Here is a 19,637-nt window from a genome sequence, read left to right as displayed (position 1 = left end):
GCCGCCTATCAGTGCAGCATCATCAGTGCAGTCTATTGGTGCCCATCAGTGTTGCCTATCAGTGCCCATCAGTGAAGCCTCATCAGTGCCCATCAGTCCAAATGCAGCACTAAAATTAAGGCATATGAATGCCTAAAGTCCATGTAGAGAGATGTTATCCCATCCCCAATGATCTTGTGAGTAAATGGCACACACCACCAAAAAGTGTCCAACAGAGGCTGCTTACCAGACCCTCATGGATATGGAGGATGTAGAGAGCAGCCAAAAGGGAATCAGCTGTGGAAACCAGAGAATCGTTCTCCTCCTCTCCTCACTCCTCCTCCTCTCCTCACTCCTCCTCATATAGCCATAAATGTGTAGAAAGAAGTGCCAAAGGGCACGTCTACCAATGGCTCAGAGTTGTCATGCCTCACATCAACAGTTATTTCCCAATTACTATTGGTGGTACGAATTTTCTTGACGTTAACAATTTCTAAAAATTCTCTGGTGGCCCTCACAGTGTGCTTGAAGGGACACATATGGGCAGCGAAGGACTTCACCGGTTTGAGCACCAGCACTGTGGTGAGCTGGGTGGGGCTGCTGCACACACAAGGCTTTTTGCCTTCATGCACCTTCAGTCTTTACAACACCTTTAAGTTGCCGGCAAAAGACAGTTCCCGGCCACTTCTTTTTCCTGGGATTGCATTTATCTATACAAGACCCTCCTCCTTGATGAGGGTCTGCTGGATCGAGATGGGGCTTGAGGGGCTGCTGCACACAGAAGGTTTTTTACCTTCATGCATATATGCAAGTACTGTCTTCAGTATGATGAGGACAAGGGCCTCTTCATCACAACCCTGTCCCTGTAGTTGTGGGGGTCTGTGGGCAAGGGGTTTATCAGAATTTGAAAAAAGAGCATGCCCCCCCCCCAAAAAAAAAAAAGAATCCATACAGGACACTGATCTGAGCATGTAGCCTGGCTGGCAAGAAAAGAGAGGGGACAAGTGTGCACCCCCCCCCTTCTAAACTTCCCCAGCAAAGAACCTTGAGCCCATGTTGAAGAAGACAAGAGCCTCATCATCACAACCCTGGCTGGGTGGTTTTGGGGGTCTGCAGAGCTGCTGGTGAGGAATCTGGGAAAAAATAGCATGTGGTCTCGCTCAAAAAAAGATATTCTTATCTGAGCATTCAGCTTAGGAAGCAAGGAAAGAAGGGGAGAGAGAATACATCCTCCTCCTCCTAACAGGCCACAGGCCCTCATCATGGGAGTTTTCCTCTGCAAAGAACCTCAAGCCTATGTTAAAGAGGAAAAGGGCCTCTTCCCAACAACCCTGGTCTGGTGGTTGTAGGAGAGGGGGTCATGTCATTCATATGAATCTCCCTCATTCAGAGATTGTGTCGCATACAGTATAAACAATAAAAGAACTCTATTCCTAAAATAGGAGGTGCCAAGCCTGTTTTGGACCATCTTCACTCTGTGTCCACCAGCTCAGAGGACAGCAGTGACAACAGGTGCCTGTTCAGCTTCTGCTTTGAGGGAGCATCTGAGAATTTGGGGCTTCTTGTGAACCAGGCAAAGGATGATAGAAGTTTGGTATTGGAGGGAGCTTGGAGGCAACAAGCTGAGAGTAGGGGAGGCCATGGAAGAAGCAGAGGTACAAGAGACCACCACTTTCTGTGAGCCTCTGATACCTCCTGAGTATGTTACCAATATATATAGGGGATTTAGGTGACTTTGAACAAGGCATGGTTGTGGTGCCAGACAGGCTGGTCTGAGTATGTCAAAAATTTCTGATCTACTAGGATTTTCATGCACAACCATCTATCAGGTTTATAGAGAATGGTGGAAAAAAGAGAAAATATCCAGTGAGTGGCAGTTGTGTGGAGGAAAATGCCTTGTTGAGGTCAGAGGAGAATGGGCAGACTGGTTGGAGATGATATAAAGGCAACAGTAACTCAAATAACCACTCATTACAACCAAGGTATGCAGAATACCATCTCTGAATGCACAACACATCCAACCTTGAAGCAGATGGGCTACAGCAGCAGAAGACCACACCGGGTGGTCTTTGTAGAAGCACTTTTGGCACCAGTTTCAGCCTCAAGTCTTTTTGAGTATGATATTACAAGCTTGGCACACCTATTTTTGGGCAGTTTCTCCCATTCTTCTGCAGCAGGACCACTCAAGCTCCATCAGGTTGGATGGGGAGCGTCGGTGCACAGCCATTTCAAATCTATCCAGAGATGTCCAATCGGGTTCAAGTCTCTGCTCTAGCTGGGCAACTCAAAGACATTCACAGAGTTGTCCCGTAGCCACTCCTTTGTTATCTTGGCTGTGTGCTTAGGGTCGTTGTCCTGTTGGACGATGAACCTTCACCCCAGTCTGAGGTTCAGAGCGCTCTGGAGGAGGTTTTCATCAACGATGTCTCTGTACATTGCTGCATTCGTCTTTCCCTCCATCCTGACTAGTCTCCCAGTTCCTGCTGCTGAAAAACATCCCCACAGCATGATGCTGCCACCACCATGCTTCACAGTAGGGATGGTATTAGCCAGGTGATGAGCAGTGCCTGGTTTCCTCCAGACATGACGCTTGCTATTCAGATCAAAGAGTTCAATCTTTGTTTCATCAGAGCAGAGAATTTTGTTTCTCATGGTCTGAGAGTCCTTCAGGAGCCTTTTGGAAAACTCCAGGCGGGCTGTCATGTGACTTTTACTGAGGAGTGGCTTCCGTCTGGCCACATCCATACAGGCCTGATTGGTGGAGTGCTGCAGAGATGGTGGTTCTTCTGGAAGGTTCTCCTCTCTCTACAGGGAAACGCTGGAGCTCTGTCAGAGTGACCATCGGGTTCTTGGTCACCTCCCTGACTAAGGCCCCCCTCCCCCGATCGCTCACTTTGGCCTGGCGGCCCGCTCTAGGAAGAGTCCTGGTGGTTCCAAACTATATATGGATGATGAAGGCCACTGTGCTCTTTGGGACCTATAATGCTGCAGAAATGTTTCTGTACCCTTCCCCATATCTGTGCCTCCATACGATCCTGTCTCCGAGGTCTACAGACAATTCCTTGGACTTCATAGCTTGGTTTGTGTTCTGACATGCACTGTAACTGTGGGACCTTCTATAGACAGGTATGTGCCTTTCCCAATCATTATCCAATCAACTGAATCTACCACAGGTGGACTCCAATCAAGTTATAGAAACGTCTCAAGGATGATCAGTGGAAACAGGATGCACCTGAGCTAAATTTTGAGTGTCATGGCAAAGGGTGTGAATACTTATGTACATGGGATTTTTTTCATTTTTTGATTACAATAAATTTAAAAATGTTTCAAACAAACTTCTTTCACGTTGTCATTATGGGGGATTGTTTGTAGAATTTTGAGGAAATAATGAATTTAATCAATTTTGGAATACGGCTGTAACATAACATAATGTGAAAAAGTGAAGTGCTGTAAATACTTTCTGGATGCACTGTATGCTATACGTATATATATATATTTCTACCTCCCTTGGTGGGAGTGGAGATGACCCCCTCTATAAGGATATACGGTACATACACACATAGCACAAGCCCGTGTTCCCACTACGAGACTTTTCTCGGGACTGCAGTTCCTCTGAGCTCCACAAGGTGGTGATCTCAATTCTACCCAGACAGGAAGTCTCTATGGATGACAGGAAGTGATGTCAGGTGCAGACAGGAAGTGATGTCAGGTATAAATAGGAAGTTCCGGGTGAAAGGTGATTCAGGAGGAAGTGGAGAGGGGACGTTGCTGGAGCTGGCAGCAGAGGAGGTAATACAAGCAGAGCGCATATATAAGAGAAAATACATGAAATGGTTACGAAACTCAACCGATATTTTGGAAATAGTAAGAGGTTGGATTGTGGTGACCAGACGTCCCCGGTTTCAGGGAACCGTCCCCAGACTGAGGACACTGTCCCTAGACCAAGGCTGTTCCCGGTTTTGTCTTCGGATTCAGGGCCAGATTAATGTAGACAGGGCGTCCCATACTGGCTGAGAAACAACCTGGTGGCTCAGATGCAGACGCCCCCTGACCATTATGTGGTCCTGTGTCCAGCACTCTGTGTATTATGCAGTCCTGTACCCAGCGCTCTGTGTATTATGCAGTCCTGTACCCAGCACTCTGTGTATTATGCAGTCCTGTACCCAGCACTCTGTGTATTATGCAGTCCTGTGCCCAGCGCTCTGTGTATTATGCAGTCCTGTACCCAGCACTCTGTGTATTATGCAGTCCTGTACCCAGTGCTCTGTGTATTATGCAGTCGTGTACCCAGCGCTCTGTGTATTATGCAGTCCTGTACCCAGCGCTCTGTGTATTATGCAGTCCTGTACCCAGTGTTCTGTGTATTATGCAGTCCTGTACCCAGCGCTCTGTGTATTATGCAGTCCTGTACCCAGCGCTCTGTGTATTATGCAGTCCTGTACCCAGCGTTCTGTGTATTATGCAGTCCTGTACCCAGCGCTCTGTGTATTATGCAGTCCTGTACCCAGTGCTCTGTGTATTATGCAGTCCTGTACCCAGTGTTCTGTGTATTATGCAGTCCTGTACCCAGCGCTCTGTGTATTATGCAGTCCTGTACCCAGTGTTCTGTGTATTATGCAGTCCTGTACCCAGCGCTCTGTTTATTATGCAGTCCTGTACCCAGTGTTCTGTGTATTATGCAGTCCTGTGCCCAGCACTTTGTGTATTATGTAGTCCTGAAGCCAGCACTCTGTGTATTATGTAGTCCTGTGCCCATCGCTCTGTGTATTATGCAGTCCTGTGCCCATCGTTCTGTGTATTATGTAGTCCTGTGCCCATCGTTCTGTGTATTATGCAGTCCTGTGCCCAACACTTTGTGTATTATGTAGTCCTGAAGCCAGCACTCTGTGTATTATGTAGTCCTGTGCCCATCGCTCTGTGTATTATGCAGTCCTGTGCCCATCGTTCTGTGTATTATGTAGTCCTGTGCCCATCGTTCTGTGTATTATGCAGTCCTGTGCCCAGCACTTTGTGTATTATGCAGTCCTGTGCCCAGCAATTTGTGTATTATGTAGTCCTGAACCCAGCACTCTGTGTATTATGTAGTCCTGAACCAAGCACTCTGTGTATTATGCAGTCCTGTACCCAACGCTCTGTGTATTATGCAGTCCTGAACCAAGCACTCTGTGTATTATGCAGTCCTGTACCCAACGCTCTGTGTATTATGCAGTCCTGTACCCAGTGCTCTGTGTATTATGTAGTCCTGAAGCCGGCGCTCTGTGTATTATGTAGACCTGAAGCCAGCGCTCTGTGTATTATGTAAACCTGAAGCCAGCGCTCTGTGTATTATGCAGACCTAAAGCCAGCGCTCTGTGTATTATGCAGACCTAAAGCCAGCGCTCTGTGTATTATGTAGACCAAAAGCCAGCGCTCTGTGTATTATGTAGACCTAAAGCCAGCGCTCTGTGTATTATGTAGACCTAAAGCCAGTCCCTATGTGAATGAGTAAGAGGGAACATAGTACAATTTGTTAAGACAGAAGAAGAGAAGGATCTGGACAAGTCTAGAAACAAAACACACCTATCAGAAAATGGAATTTGTGATAAAGGAGGACAATTGGTAAAGAGGTCCCCGGACCCCAAAAATCATAGAAATCACAAAACAGTCCAGATTAAATATATTTCCACTGGGGGCCATAGTTCTAAAATCCATACTGACCTTCATGTTACCTCCTGATATCCTCATCGTAGTATTGTACAGCCAGCCAGTATCAATCCAGATAATTCTCTGTTATCAAATGTTATCTGTCTACAGGGAGACCTTCATAGGTGACGACACGAACAAAGATGGAGGAGGACCGGAGTCACATGACTGAGAGGATACTAAACCTCACCCTGGAGATCATCTACCTGCTGACCGGAGAGGTGAGGAGGATTCTGGGAGGTCACATGACATCACTCTTATCTCTATTAATAAAACACAGACCTGACCGGAGAGGTGAGGAGGATTCTGGGATTCTAACATGATATTCCTATTGGTTCTCCAATACAGAGATTTCCTCTTCTGAAGTCAGGTGATCATATGACCATCACAGTGCCTCCATGTGACTCCCTAAAACCTGAGAGACACAACATGGAGAAGATTCTAGAAGTCACCAAGAAGATGATGGAGCTGCTGACAGGAGAGGTGAGCGGTGCTGGGAATTCTGGGACATTATCCAGTAACAGACAAGGGATGTGTCTGGATGGTGACTGTATCATTGTGTGTGTCAGGTTCCTATAAGGTGTCAGGATGTCACTGTCTATTTCTCCATGGAGGAGTGGGAGTATTTAGAAGGACACAAGGATCTCTACAAGGACGTCATGATGGAGAATCAGCCGCCCCTCACATCACCGGGTAAGAGGAGACTTTATTGTAAAGGAGAGAGCAGTACGGAGGATCCACCTAGATCCCCCATCATCTGATAAACACATAAAAACAATGTATTCAGTCAGTGTGTGTGTTTCCTACAGATGGATCCAGTAATGGGAACCCACCAGAGAGATGTCCCCGTCCTCTGTATTCCCGGGATTCCACACAGGAAGATCACACCATCCCTCACCATCATCAGGTAGATGAGGAACAATCACTGATAGTATCATTAGGATCTGTACATTATCTGCATTGTTACCATTGATGTCATTTTTATTATATATTCAGAGTGGAAACCTGAGAGATTCTAAAGTCGATGTTAAAGAAGAGATAAAAGAAGGAGATGAGGAGTATGGTGGGACAGAGTGTTTTGAAGAACACCAGGATATCTATGAGGACAATAGGATGAATTCACCTAATACCAGGAACCCACCAGAGAGATGTCCCCGTCCTCTGTATTCCCGGGATTCCACACAGGAAGGTCACACCATCCCTCACCATCATCAGGTGGGTGGAGTTGAGGGTCGGGAACATAAAGTGATTGAACACTCTGACATGTGGAGACGATGTGTGGACTCTACAAGATGATATTTTCTATGTGATCTCACATCATAAATACTTCTATGTTACAGATGTTATTTTCTGCCATTCTGTTGGTTTAGGGTGAAGATCTGATGAAGATGAAAGTTGAGGGTGAAGTAGAAGAGACGTATGTGAGGGATGATCAGCAATATACGGAGGAGGCTGGAATGAAGAGGACATTCATAGAGGAGGACACTCCTACAGAGATCAGCACAGGTGAGCCATAATATATTCTTCTCTTATCTCTGCTCTGTTACTGCACTCTGATTGGTCCAGAGTAGGGCGGGAGCTGAGGGATATCAGCCAATAATAGGTTGATAATGGTCCCCTCCCTGTACTGATACCCGTCCTGGGGTTCAGCTGGCAGTATTAGGTTGTGTGTCACTCCTAGTTACAGTAGCACAGATATGAGAACACAGATTGAGCCTTTCTTAGGTTGGTCCCTCTTCTTCCAGGAGCCTTCTAGCTAAATGTTACCATAAAACTCTATTACCAGTCTTGTTGGGATGAAAATTAAGGAGTAACATGAAGACTGAAAAACTTTAACCTTCTAGGGTAAAAGAACAGCTGCAAGCTCCCTCCAGTGCTTCATACCACCAGAAGCCTAGGCCTATGGTCACTTGTTCTATGGTAAAGGGTCTGCAAGTCTGGATTTCTTGTTGATCAGATATAATATGGCCCAGTGCCTAGGCTTGTGGTTGTGTAAAGAGCATGGACCTCCCAGTCCCCATTGGTTCCTGCTCTTCTGACAAGGCTGTGTAAATGTAGAAGTGATCTGGGAGGAGGACCAAAGGCCCTTTGACTGAAGAGGGGAAGAGTCCCAGCTGGTTGGGACATCCACAGAGAACATCTGCTCACTCATATCTACCTGATCCAGATGGAATCTAGATGGAAGTGAACTAACCCTCTTAGATCTATTGACGATGTTTTTATATTTTTCCAGGACACGCCATGGAGAAACCCTCAAAGGATCGTCTCACTTTATCTCCAGGTTGTAAAATGGAAGATGAGGACATCACAGGAGATTGTGAAGGAGAAAAGACAATGAGCTCCACTATGGATGGTGGACTTCACAGTGTGGATAGACCATGGAATCCCTCTGACTCGGAGGAACCTCATACTGTGGGGGATGGTGCCGGAATTCAGGGGAAGAAGACATTTCCCTGTCCTCAATGTGGGGAAAGTTTTAGCTCTGTATTCGGTCTTTCTGTACATAGGAGATCTCACACAGGGGAAATGGTTTATCCCTGTTCTGAGTGCGGGAAATGCTTTCTTTATAAGTCACAACTTGACATTCATTATTCTTACCACACGGGGGAGAAGCCATTTTCTTGTCCAGAGTGTGGAAAATGTTATTCACAGAAGTCCCATCTTTATGTGCATCAGAGGTATCACACTGGGGAGAAACCATATTCTTGCCCTGAGTGTGGAAAATGTTTTAGACAGCTATCAGACCTTCGTATACATCAAAGAATTCACACAGGGGAGAAGCCATATTCCTGCCCTGAGTGTGGGAAATGTTTCTCAAGGAAGTCACATCTTTCCAGACATCAGATATTGCACAAAGGCAAGAAGCCATTTTCCTGTCCTGAGTGCGGGAAATGTTTCTCAAGGAAGTCACATCTTTCCAGACATCAGACATTGCACACGGGTGAGAAGCCATATACCTGTTCCCAGTGCGGAAAATGTTTTTTACAGAAATCAGACCTTGTGAGACATCAGCAATCTCACACGAGGGATAAGCCGTATTCTTGCCCTGAGTGTGGGAAATGTTTTTCACATATGGCCAGTTTTAACAGACATCAGAGATTGCACATGGATGGGAAACCGTATTCTTGTTCTGTGTGCGGGAAATGTTTTTCACGGAAGTCTTCTCTATCTGATCATCAAAGGTCTCACACGGGGGAGAAGCCGTATTCCTGTCCTGAGTGCGGGAAATGTTTTTCACATAAGTCCAGTCTTAATGAACATCAGATATGCCACACAGGGGAAAAGCGCTTTTCCTGCTCCGAGTGCGGGAAATGCTATTCAAGGAAATCAGAACTTGTCAAACATCAAAAAGCTCACACGGAGGAGAAGCCATATTCTTGAATTGAGGGTGGGGAATGTTTTTCACAGAAATCTTCCTTTACCAAACATCACAGAACCCACACAACCCTCGAGATGTCCTGAGTGCGGGAAATGTCTTCTATATGGATCATATTTTGCCGTACATTCGAGATCTCACACTGGGAAGAAGCACACCTTGATATACAGCTCAGAAAACACGAGGCTGAGCGCTCCTCTGACCTTTATCATGTAAGAAACTTTATAAGGAAATCAAACTTCCACTTTTTATGAGGCTTCCTTTGCTAGGAGAGAGAATGAGGAGGTGTCACTGCTGGTTGGGTCCCTCTAGGAGAGAGAAGGAGGGGGTGTCACTGCTGGTTCGGTCCCTCTAGGAGAGAGAAGGAGGGGGTGTCACTGCTGGTTGGGTCCCTCTAGGAGAGAGAAGGAGGGGGTGTCACTGCTGGTTGGGTCCCTCTAGGAGAGAGTCGGAGGAGGTGTCACTGCTGGTTGAGTACCTCTAGAAGAGAGAATGAGGAGGTGTCACTGCTGGTTGGGTCCCTCTAGGAGGGAGAAGGAGGGGTGTCACTGCTAGTTGAGTCGCTCTAGGAGAGAGAAGGAGGAGGTGTCACTGCTGGTTCAGTACCTCTAGGAGGGAGAAGGAGGGGTGTCACTGCTGGTTGGGTCCCTCTAGGAGAGAGAAGGAGGGGGTGTCACTGCTGGTTGGGTCCCTCTAGGAGAGAGAAGGAGGGGGTGTCACTGCTGGTTGGGTCCCTCTAGGAGAGAGAAGGAGGGGGTGTCACTGCTGGCTGGGTCCCTCTAGGAGAGAGAAGGAGGGGGTGTCACTGCTGGTTGGGTCCCTCTAGGAGAGAGAAGGAGGGGGTGTCACTGCTGGTTGAATCCCTCTAGGAGAGAGAAGGAGGGGTGTCACTGCTGGTTGGGTCCCTCTAGGAGAGAGAAGGAGGGGGTGTCACTGCTGGCTGGGTCCCTCTAGGAGAGAGAAGGAGGGGGTGTCACTGCTGGTTGGGTCCCTCTAGGAGAGAGAAGGAGGGGGTGTCACTGCTGGTTGGGTCCCTCTAGGAGAGAGTCGGAGGAGGTGTCACTGCTGGTTGAGTACCTCTAGAAGAGAGAAGGAGGGGGTGTCACTGCTGGTTGTGTCCCTCTAGGAGAGAGTCGGAGGAGGTGTCACTGCTGGTTGGGTCCCTCTAGGAGAGAGAAGGAGGGGGTGTCACTGCTGGTTGGGTCCCTCTAGGAGAGAGAAGGAAGGGGTGTCACTGCTGGTTGGGTCCCTCTAGGAGAGAGAAGGAGGGGGTGTCACTGCTGGCTGGGTCCCTCTAGGAGAGAGAAGGAGGAGGTCCACTGCTGGTTGGGTCCCTCTAGGAGAGAGAAGGAGGGGGTGTCACTGCTGGTTGGGTCCCTCTAGGAGAGAGAAGGAGGAGGTGTCATTGCTGGTTGGGTCCCTCTAGGAGAGAGAAGGAGGAGGTGTCACTGCTGGTTGGGTCCCTCTAGCAGTGTAGTCTGATCTTCAGCAGAAGCGTCAAAGAAAGTCATCATGAAAGGAGAGGAGTCGGATATTGCTTGTGGATGAAGAGAAGCAGAGATCAAACTCCAGTACATAGCCAGGGCTGTCTTTAATATTAATTGGACCCTGGGCAAACATTGTTGGGCATTTTTATAGGCAGTGGATTGTCTAACATTGGTGTGGGTCACATGTACAGAATAAAATAAAAAGTTGAAACCATTCTGTTTGGTGGGGAGAAGTGATTTTAGCAACGCTTAAAGTGAAACATTAAAAATGCTAAACGTCATTAAATGTCGCGTCTGAGGGGCGCCCGGCGTCCGCCTGTGATTTTTTTCACATCTGTGTGATGTGTGTAACGGACAACAGTCAGCAACACTCATATTTACTTGGAAAAATGTGTGTTTGACCATTTGCCGACCGCGCCATAGCCGAATGGCGGCTACACCGCGGTCATCCATTTCTGGGAGGCCGTCATATGATGGCCTCCCGTTATTGCGCCTGCTGCTGAGCGGCGCGCTCTGTGTTTGCAATGTTCTCCGGACACTGCCATACACAGATTGAGGTAAAAAGCCAATCTCATCAGTGCTGCCTCATCAGTTCCCACCAGTGCCGTCTCATACGTGCAGGATATCAGTGCTGCCTCATCGGTGCCCATCAGTACAGCCTCATCAGTGCCCACCAGTGCTGCCTCATCAGTGCAGCTTTTAGTGCCCATCAGTGCCACCTATTAGTGCAGCCTCATCAGTACAGATTATGGTGCCCATCAGTGCCGCCTCATCCATGCCCACCAGTGCCACTTATCAGTGTCACCTATAAATGTCCATCACTGCAGCCTATCAGTGCACATCAGTAAAGGAGAAAAATTACCTGTTTTGCAAAATTTTATAACAAGCTATGAACATTTTTTTTCAAAATTCATGGTCTTTATTTAGCAAAAAAATAAACCCCAGAGGTGATTAAATACCACAAAAATAAAGCTTTATTTGTGTGAAAAAAATGATCAAAATTTAGTTTGGGTAGAGTGTAGCATGACCATGCAATTGTCATTCAAATTGCGACAGCGCTGAGAATTGACCTGTGCAGGAAGGGGGTGGGAGTGCCTGGTGGGAAAAGTGACAATAAAGGTTGATCTTTTTTTTTTTTAATAAGAAATATGTCTTACTTTCCTGCTCTATGCAAGGGTTTTGGACAGACCAGCCCCGATCCTCCTCTTTTAGGGGGCCCAGCCAGGGCTCCAGACTCCTCCCTTCTGGCCTATGGGGGGAAAATAATGGACAATCTCGAGGCACCCTCCAAAATTATATACAGTATCGAGGCACCCCTGAAAATTATGGACAGTCTCAAGGCACCCTCCAAAATTATATACAGTCTCGAGACACCCCTGAAAATTATGGACAGTCTCGAGGCACCCCTGAAAATTATGGACAGTCTCGAGGCACCCCTAAAAATAAAGGACAGTCTCGAGGCACCCCTGAAAACTATAGACAGTCTCGAGGCAAGCTCCAAAATTATGAACAATCTCGAGGCACCCTGCAAAATTATAGACAGTCTCGAGGCACCCCTGAAAATTATGGACAGTCTCGAGGCACCCTCCAAAATTATAGACAGTCTCGAGGCACCCCTGAAAATTATAGACCGTCTTGAGGCACCCTTTAAAATTATGAACAATCTCGAGGCACCCTTCAAAATTATAGACAGTCTTGAGGCACGCTCCAAAATTATAGACAGTCTTGAGGCACGCTCCAAAATTATAGACAGTCTCGAGGCATGCTCCAAAATTATAGACCGTCTCGAGGCACCCCTGAAAATTATGGACAGTCTCAAGGCACCCTCCAAAATTATAGACAGTCTCTAGGCACCCTTTAAAATTATGAACACCCCATCCTAAAACGTAAACACTATTCTTTTAGTTTTACATGAAGCAGCAATATTCATACATGTAGGAGACCCAATGTTAGAGGTGCAAACTGGTACTGACTAGTATTCCAATGTTTCTCTTCTTCCTCAATTTTTCTCCATCACTCGGCTAATGTGACCCCAAAATTTATGGAGAGAGGCAGGGGATAGTCGAACAAGGATTCTAGACATCCTCCTTATCAACTGATGATGCCGTTGGTTGTTAGGAGGTTGGCAGCTAGAAGGTCCTAATGGTACATGAGGTTGGCAGCTAGAAGGTCCTAATGGTGCACGAGGTTGGCAGCTAGAAGGTCCTAATGGTGCACGAGGTTGGCAGCTAGAAGGTCCTAATGGTGCACGAGGTTGGCAGCTAGAAGGTCCTAATGGTGCATGAGGTTGGCAGCTAGAAGGTCCTAATGGTGCACGAGGTTGGCAGCTAGAAGGTCCTAATGGTGCCCAATGAAAACCTGTGGCTTTGTGTAACTCAAAAGCAGGCTTCATCCACACGCCACCTTGTATACAATTTTCGGGCACTTTTTAGGCATTTTGCTGAGGCAAACCTGAAGAAACCTCAAGGCTAACTGGTCGAAAAAGGCTGCAGTATATACACACACAGCACAAGGCTAAAGCCTCGTACACACACGTCGAAATTCGGCAGGGAATTTTCGTCCGACCTGACGATTTTCGGCTTGTTAGTATGATGCTTCCGACAACCGACTCGGCCGAAAAAAATCTGGTGTGCAGGCTATAAAATTTTTGTCCGCCATCAAAACACGGCCGATTTTCATGCAGTCAGTACAGATTTTGACAGAGAAAAATCGAATGAGCAAGTCTGGGCATGCTCAGAGAAGAAAGAACACAAAGAAAGCAAACCAACACATGACATCACTTTTGAAGTAGAATTTTGTCGGGCGAGAAAATTCGTGTGCAGTCTAGGCACATTCCAACCACCAAAACACCACTCTGGACAAAAGACGGACGATCGGTCGGCCAATAATCGTTGCGTGTGTACTAGGCTTTAGATGTTTCTGAGGGGTTGCAGTTCCTCTGAGCTCCACGAGGTAGGGATCTCACTTTGACCCAGACAGGTAGTTTCTATGGAAGACAGGAAGTGATGTCAGTACAGACAGGAAGTTCCGGGTGAAAGGTGAGTTGGGAGGAAGTAGAGAGGAGACATTGCTGGAGCTGGCAACAGAGGAGGTAATACGAGAAGAGCACTTCATATATGAGAGAAATGGTAAGAGGTTGGATGCCATATACCACTAGACATTACCGTTCAATTCCAAAGGGCTCGAAAAGGGCCCTGATTGTGAGAGCTTACAATGAAAAAGGGTGGGGAAAGTGATATAAAAAGGTAATATCTATGAGTGGATGGAGAAAGTAAAAGTTTGGTGGAGGCAGGATAGGCTTTCCTGAAGAGATGAGTTTTCGGGGATCATCTAAAGATGGACAGGGCAGGATATAGCCAGTAAGGAAGACCTAATGTTCATCCCAAACGTAACTTCAGACCAAACACTGGCTGTTCTGATGTTCATCTGAGCGTTTAGGGCATTCAGCAACGATGATTATGACAGCTTTCAGTGGTCAATGGTTGCTAAGGAACCAGCGGCTGCCTACTCCTGCTGCGTCCCTACCAACCACTGACATGACTCGGCTCATTCGCTTACAAAAGCTGATGACAACTTGGCGGAGGCTGTCATTCAGCTACTAATAGTATCAGGATCAGTCGTCTGCACAGGTGATCTTTTTTTTTTTTCTGAGGCACATCTTTGGGGTTTTTTATTTTTTTTTAAAATAAAGGGCACGATTTTTTCAACGTTTGGGTGTCCTTATTTCTATGTTACATTTTTATTTTTTATGTGAAATGGTAAGGGTTCCCCATACTCATTCACGTAGAGGGTGGCAGCATCTGAAGGCCTTCTTATTATTAAAGATGGCTTCAAGATTCCAACAAGCTCCCTGTCTACAGACCCCCCATAGTTAACGGCCAGGGTTGTAGGGAAGAGGCCCTTGTCCTCATCAACCTGACCCCATGTTGGGGGTATACGACCTGGTACGGTTTAGGAGAAGCGGAGCCACACTCATCCCCACTTTCCTGGTGAGCCAGACTGCATGCTCAGATTAAGGGTCTGGTATGGATTTTTACGAGGACCTGAAGCATTTTTTTTTTTTTAGGGTCTGGTATGGATTTCCTTTTTACTTTTCCAATTTTTTTTGTATAGCACCCTCCTACGTAGGTGCTAGAGAGAAAAGGCCCGTACACACGTGCAGATTGTCGGCCGAAAAGATTCGGCCGACGACCGATTGGCCGATTTTCGGCTTGTTAGTATGATGCTTCCGACAGCCGACAGCGCACTTTCGGCCGAACAGAACCTGTCGTGCAAGCATTAAAATTTTTGTATGCCGACACCAGAACGGCCGATTGTTCGCCAGTCAGTACAGAATTCGGCCGACAGACAGCAGATTTGCAAGACTGGGCATGCTCCGAAAAGAAAAAACACAGGGAAAGTTAACCATCACATGAAATCACTTCTGCAGTCGGCTGTTGTTGGCCGACAAAATTCGTGTGCAGTCTTTTGCACTTTTCAGCGGACACGACAGCCCGGGGACAAAAGACGGCTGATCGTTCGGCCGACGATCGGTACGTGTGTACGAGGCTAAAGTATAGTTTTTTGCCCTGTCTGCTTACCAGAAGAGCTGCAGGTAAATCTATATTGTTCCCTGCCTACCAGAGAGCAGGATCTGTTAGTGAGGTCTGCTCATTGTGCTCAGGTGCAACTCATTCTGTCTGCAGAGTGTTTCACACTGGTCCAATAGGGAGGCATTTTAGAGGCATTTTGGACATTGGGAGGAAACCTGACAAATGAGTGCACAGACTTTTGATACAGTCCTGGTGATTTGGCAGAGGAAAGCACCTCGGTGCAGGCTGGGATACTGTATAAAAGCCAGGAGCACATGTGCTCGGGGTCTTTCAGCTGGATAGTCCCAGAGGAAGGGGTAGCTGCTTCCTCCTCTGTAGAGGGGTTGTGGGACCTCAGGGGGTCGACCTGAGGGCCTAGAGAGTAGCAGGTGAGGAACTGAACCCAGAAGTCCAGGGAAGCTGACTGAAAGGGGAGACTGGACTGGAAGATCTGATTCTGCAGTACAGTGAGTACAGATCTGTCACTGTGTCAAGGGGCCTGACCGGAGGGGGGCCATCCCTGAAGTTAGAAGAGTCAGTGGACGGGTGTCAGTAAAGGGGATGCTAGTGAGTGTCCTGAAGATGATGTAGGATCCCCAAGTCTATTGCTGGAAAGAAAAGAGCAAGGAGACTTAACCCTTTCCATACGTGTGGCAGTATGGATTAAGCAGTGCAGCTTCTTCCACAAACAACCTTTTGAAGCCAAGTGAGAGTTGTCCTTATCCATTGTGTATAGCTACATTTGGAGTATCCCACCATTCCCTTCTCCCATCCAAGTTCCAAATTAACACTAAAAACCAATACCCCTGGACTGTTTATTGTGTGACGAGCCATCGGGAGTAAGGAGGGATGTGCGAACTGTTCCTTAAGTGACTGTGTGCTGGTAATCAGAGGAGGCCAGAGAAGTCCTCTTACAGCAGGCCCAGAGCCGTAGGTAATTTTTTTTCTTGGGGGGGGGGAGTTCAGCCTTGAGTACCCAGAGAACAATAATTAGCACGTCTGCCATGCTGTGACAAATTGTGGTGTGTGTATATATATATATATATATACAGCGCCCCCAGCAGGCACATCTGTTAGTGAAGCAAATAGTAAACATGACTTCAATGGCAGCTGGGCCCTGCTTGTCAGCCTTGTGGATAAGACAGGTGGTCTTCCTAGTAGCAGTACGGCTCCCGCAGCTGATAGGCTACACTAGCCTAGCTGTTGTGAAATTGACCGATGCTCTGGAGGGGGGCGGTTGGACCCCCTTGACCCCCCCTTATCTACGCCTCTGAGCAGGCCCTATAGGCACAGCGCTACATTTGCTATTTTCTTTTTTGTGGGAGGCACACCCTATAAATCCATACCAGACTCAACTAACAGGTAAATGTAAGCAAATAGGGGAGACTGTATTTAAAAAAAAGAGGGCCCTTCAAAATTCATACCAGACTATTAAGGTCTGGTATGAATTTTAAAGGGGGATCTTATGCGGAGAAAAGAAAAAAATCATGGGGTCCCACTAATTTGTATACCAGAACCTTTGGGTGAGATATTATTTTACGGGATAGCCCCCATGTAAGAAACAAGAAAACAAAATGTGGGGTTCCCCATTTAACTCTATGCAACAGCCAAGAATGGGGGATGTGAGTATGCCCCCCACCCTACTGAACCATATTGGGCCAAGGTCCTCTTCCCCCCACAATCCTGGCCGGTTGGTTTTATGGGTCTTCCTGTGGAGATTACCAGAAATCTGTAAGCTCCCCTTTAAAAAAAAAAAAAGGGGGGGCCCCCAGATGCAGTCCCCATGTGAATGGGTAACGGGTACATAGTACAATTTAGGAAGACAGAAAAAGAGACGGATCATATTTATTGTCCCTTGTCTGCAGATTTAATGTTATATAAAACAAGTCTAGAAACAAAACTCCCCTATCAGAAAATGGAATTTGTGATCAAGGAGGCCAATTGGTAAAGAGGTCCCGGACCCCAAGAATCATAGAAATCACAAAACAGTCCGGATTAAATATATTCCCACTGGGGGCCATAGTTCTAATATATACAGACCGGCCTTCACATTATCTCCAGATATCCTCTTCCTATTTTTGTACAACCAATACCAATCCATATATTTCTCTTTTATCGATGTTATTTGTCTACAGGGAAACCTTCATAGATGACGGCACGAAGGAGAATGGAGGAGAACCGGAGTCACGTGACTGAGAAGATACTAAACCTCACCATGGAGATCATCTACCTGCTGACCGAAGAGGTGAGGAGGATTCTGGGAGGTCACATGACATCACTCTTATCTCTATTAATAAAACACAGACCTGACCGGAGAGGTGAGGAGGATTCTGGGAGGTCACATGACATGACTCTTATCTCTATTAATAAAACACAGACCTGACCGGAGATGTGAGGAGGATTCTGGGATTCTAACATGATATTCCTATTGGTTCTCCAATACAGAGATTTCCTCTTCTGAAGTCAGGTGATCATATGACCATCACAGTGCCTCCATGTGACTCCCTAAAACCTGAGAGACACAACATGGAGAAGATTCTAGAAGTCACCAAGAAGATGATGGAGCTGCTGACAGGAGAGGTGAGCGGTGCTGGGAATTCTGGGACATTATCCAGTAACAGACAAGGGATGTGTCTGGATGGTGACTGTATCATTGTGTGTGTCAGGTTCCTATAAGGTGTCAGGATGTCACTGTCTATTTCTCCATGGAGGAGTGGGAGTATTTAGAAGGACACAAGGATCTCTACAAGGACGTCATGATGGAGAATCAGCCGCCCCTCACATCACCGGGTAAGAGGAGACTTTATTGTAAAGGAGAGAGCAGTACGGAGGATCCACCTAGATCCCCCATCATCTGATAAACACATAGAAACAATGTATTCAGTCAGTGTGTGTGTTTCCTACAGATGGATCCAGTAATGGGAACCCACCAGAGAGATGTCCCCGTCCTCTGTATTCCCGGGATTCCACACAGGAAGATCACAACTACACACAGCGTGATCAGGTAGATGAGGAACAATTATTGGTAGTTGTGACTTTTATACAAGCATACTGTTTGTTACAATGAATGTTGTATTTTATATTCAGAATGGAAACACAAAGGATAATACTATTCCTGTTAAAGAAGAGTATAAAGAGGAGGATGAGGAGTATGGTGTGATGAAGGAACTTTCAGATGGACCCAAGGATATGATGGAGCCACCTAATACCAGGAACCCACCAGATAGATGTCCCCGTCCTCTGTATTCCTGGGATTCCATGCAGGAAGATCACACCATCCCTCACCATCATCAGGTAGGTGGAGTTGAGGGTCGGGAACATAAAGTGATTGAACACTCTGACATGTGGAGACGATGTGTGGACTCTACAAGATGATATTTTCTATGTGATCTCACATCATAAATACTTCTATGTCGTGGATGGTTTTCTTTCTCGTCCATTGAGGGACACAGGAATTCATATACAGTTGGGATATACTGCTCTTTAAAAGAGATGGGGACACTGGCAAAAAGAAAAGTTGTAAGCCAGCCCCCATATAACCCCTCATCGACCCATGGCACAGCTCAGGTGTGACCCTGTCTTAGAAGACTCTCTTTGTGAACAAACCAGTTGGGCTGAAGCATGGGGAGCTACTTCTCTTTTGGGTATCATTGTGTACATTTGAAAACTTGGAAGTAGTATTTCACGGCTGCTCCATACCACATGGGTTTTCGATCGGTTTCCCCTCTCTGGCTACAGTCCTCTGATCACCAATGACACCAGTTGCCCAGGACTCCAACTTTCCTTCCCTGTATTCTAAAGGCTGGGAGAGTGAGGCTTAAAGAGTTTTGATTGGTTTTTGGTTTCACGGCCTCTCATAGATTCAGGCTCAGTGTTCCTTCGAGTGGAGTAATTGCATCTTGGCAGTGATCTCTTGTATCCTGGTCTGAGCTTTAGGCTGGTGCCATATGGCCTTTCCTTTGTCGTGAGCTTTTGTATTCTGATTTGAGCTTTAGGTTGGTGCCATGTTGCCTTCCATTGATCGTAATCTCTTGTATCCTTGTCTGAGCATCAGGTTGGTGCCATGTGGCCTTCCGTTGGTCGTGATCTCTTATTTACTGGTCTGAGCATGAGGTTGGTGCCAAGTGGCCTTCCATTGGACGTGATCTCCTGTATCCTGGTCTGACCATCAAATTGGTGCCATGTGGCCTTCATTGGTCATGATGTCTTGTATTCTGGACTTAGCATCAGGTTGGTACCATGTAGCCTTCCGTTGGTCGTGATCTCTAGTATCCTGGTCTGAGCATCAGGATGATGCTATGTGGCCTTCCGTTGGTCCTGATCTTGTGTATCCTGTTCTGAGCACCAGGTAGGTGCTATGTGGCATTCTGTTGGTCCTGTTTGCCTGTATCCTGGTCTGAGCATCAGGTTGGTGCCATGTGGCCTTCTGTTGGTCGTGATCTCTTGTATCCTGGTCTAAGCATCAGGTTGGTGCCATGTGGCCTTCCGTTGGTCGTGATCTCTAGTATCCTGGTCTGATCATCAGGCTGGTTATGTGGCCTT

At 46.8% G+C, this 19,637-nt stretch overlaps 3 protein-coding genes across 3 annotated transcripts in view; all 3 read left to right on the top strand.

Annotated features, from left to right (window-relative positions):
• Nucleotides 1-6,381, top strand: part of LOC309562954 (uncharacterized protein) — a 109,017-nt gene extending 102,636 nt beyond the window's left edge. The window contains exons 2-3 of the mRNA XM_082267281.1: nucleotides 5,773-5,882; nucleotides 6,010-6,381. Of these exons, the coding sequence (XP_082123407.1) occupies nucleotides 5,805-5,882; nucleotides 6,010-6,240 (309 nt within the window). The 5' untranslated portion in view covers nucleotides 5,773-5,804 and the 3' untranslated portion in view covers nucleotides 6,241-6,381. The remainder of the gene's footprint in view (nucleotides 1-5,772; nucleotides 5,883-6,009) is intronic.
• Nucleotides 6,382-7,897: 1,516 nt separating this feature from the next.
• On the top strand, nucleotides 7,898-9,213 carry LOC309562801 (uncharacterized protein). Its single transcript, XM_082267107.1, has one exon. The coding sequence runs from the start codon at nucleotides 7,903-7,905 to the stop codon at nucleotides 9,040-9,042; it is 1,140 nt and encodes a 379-aa protein (XP_082123233.1). The 5' UTR covers nucleotides 7,898-7,902; the 3' UTR covers nucleotides 9,043-9,213.
• An 8,057-nt stretch (nucleotides 9,214-17,270) lies between these two features.
• The window catches only part of LOC309564447 (uncharacterized protein), a 714,240-nt gene continuing 711,873 nt past the window's right edge, over nucleotides 17,271-19,637 (top strand). Inside the window, 2 exon segments of the mRNA XM_082269077.1 lie at nucleotides 17,271-17,340; nucleotides 17,541-17,675. Coding sequence (XP_082125203.1) covers nucleotides 17,311-17,340; nucleotides 17,541-17,675 — 165 coding nt within the window. The 5' untranslated portion in view covers nucleotides 17,271-17,310.

Source organism: Pelophylax lessonae (assembly GCF_965119305.1).
Source record: "Pelophylax lessonae genome assembly, chromosome: 9".
NCBI classification, from domain to species: domain Eukaryota; kingdom Metazoa; phylum Chordata; class Amphibia; order Anura; family Ranidae; genus Pelophylax; species Pelophylax lessonae.
The sequence above is the reverse complement of the archived record's forward strand: the minus strand, read 5'-3'. Positions and strand labels throughout refer to the sequence as shown.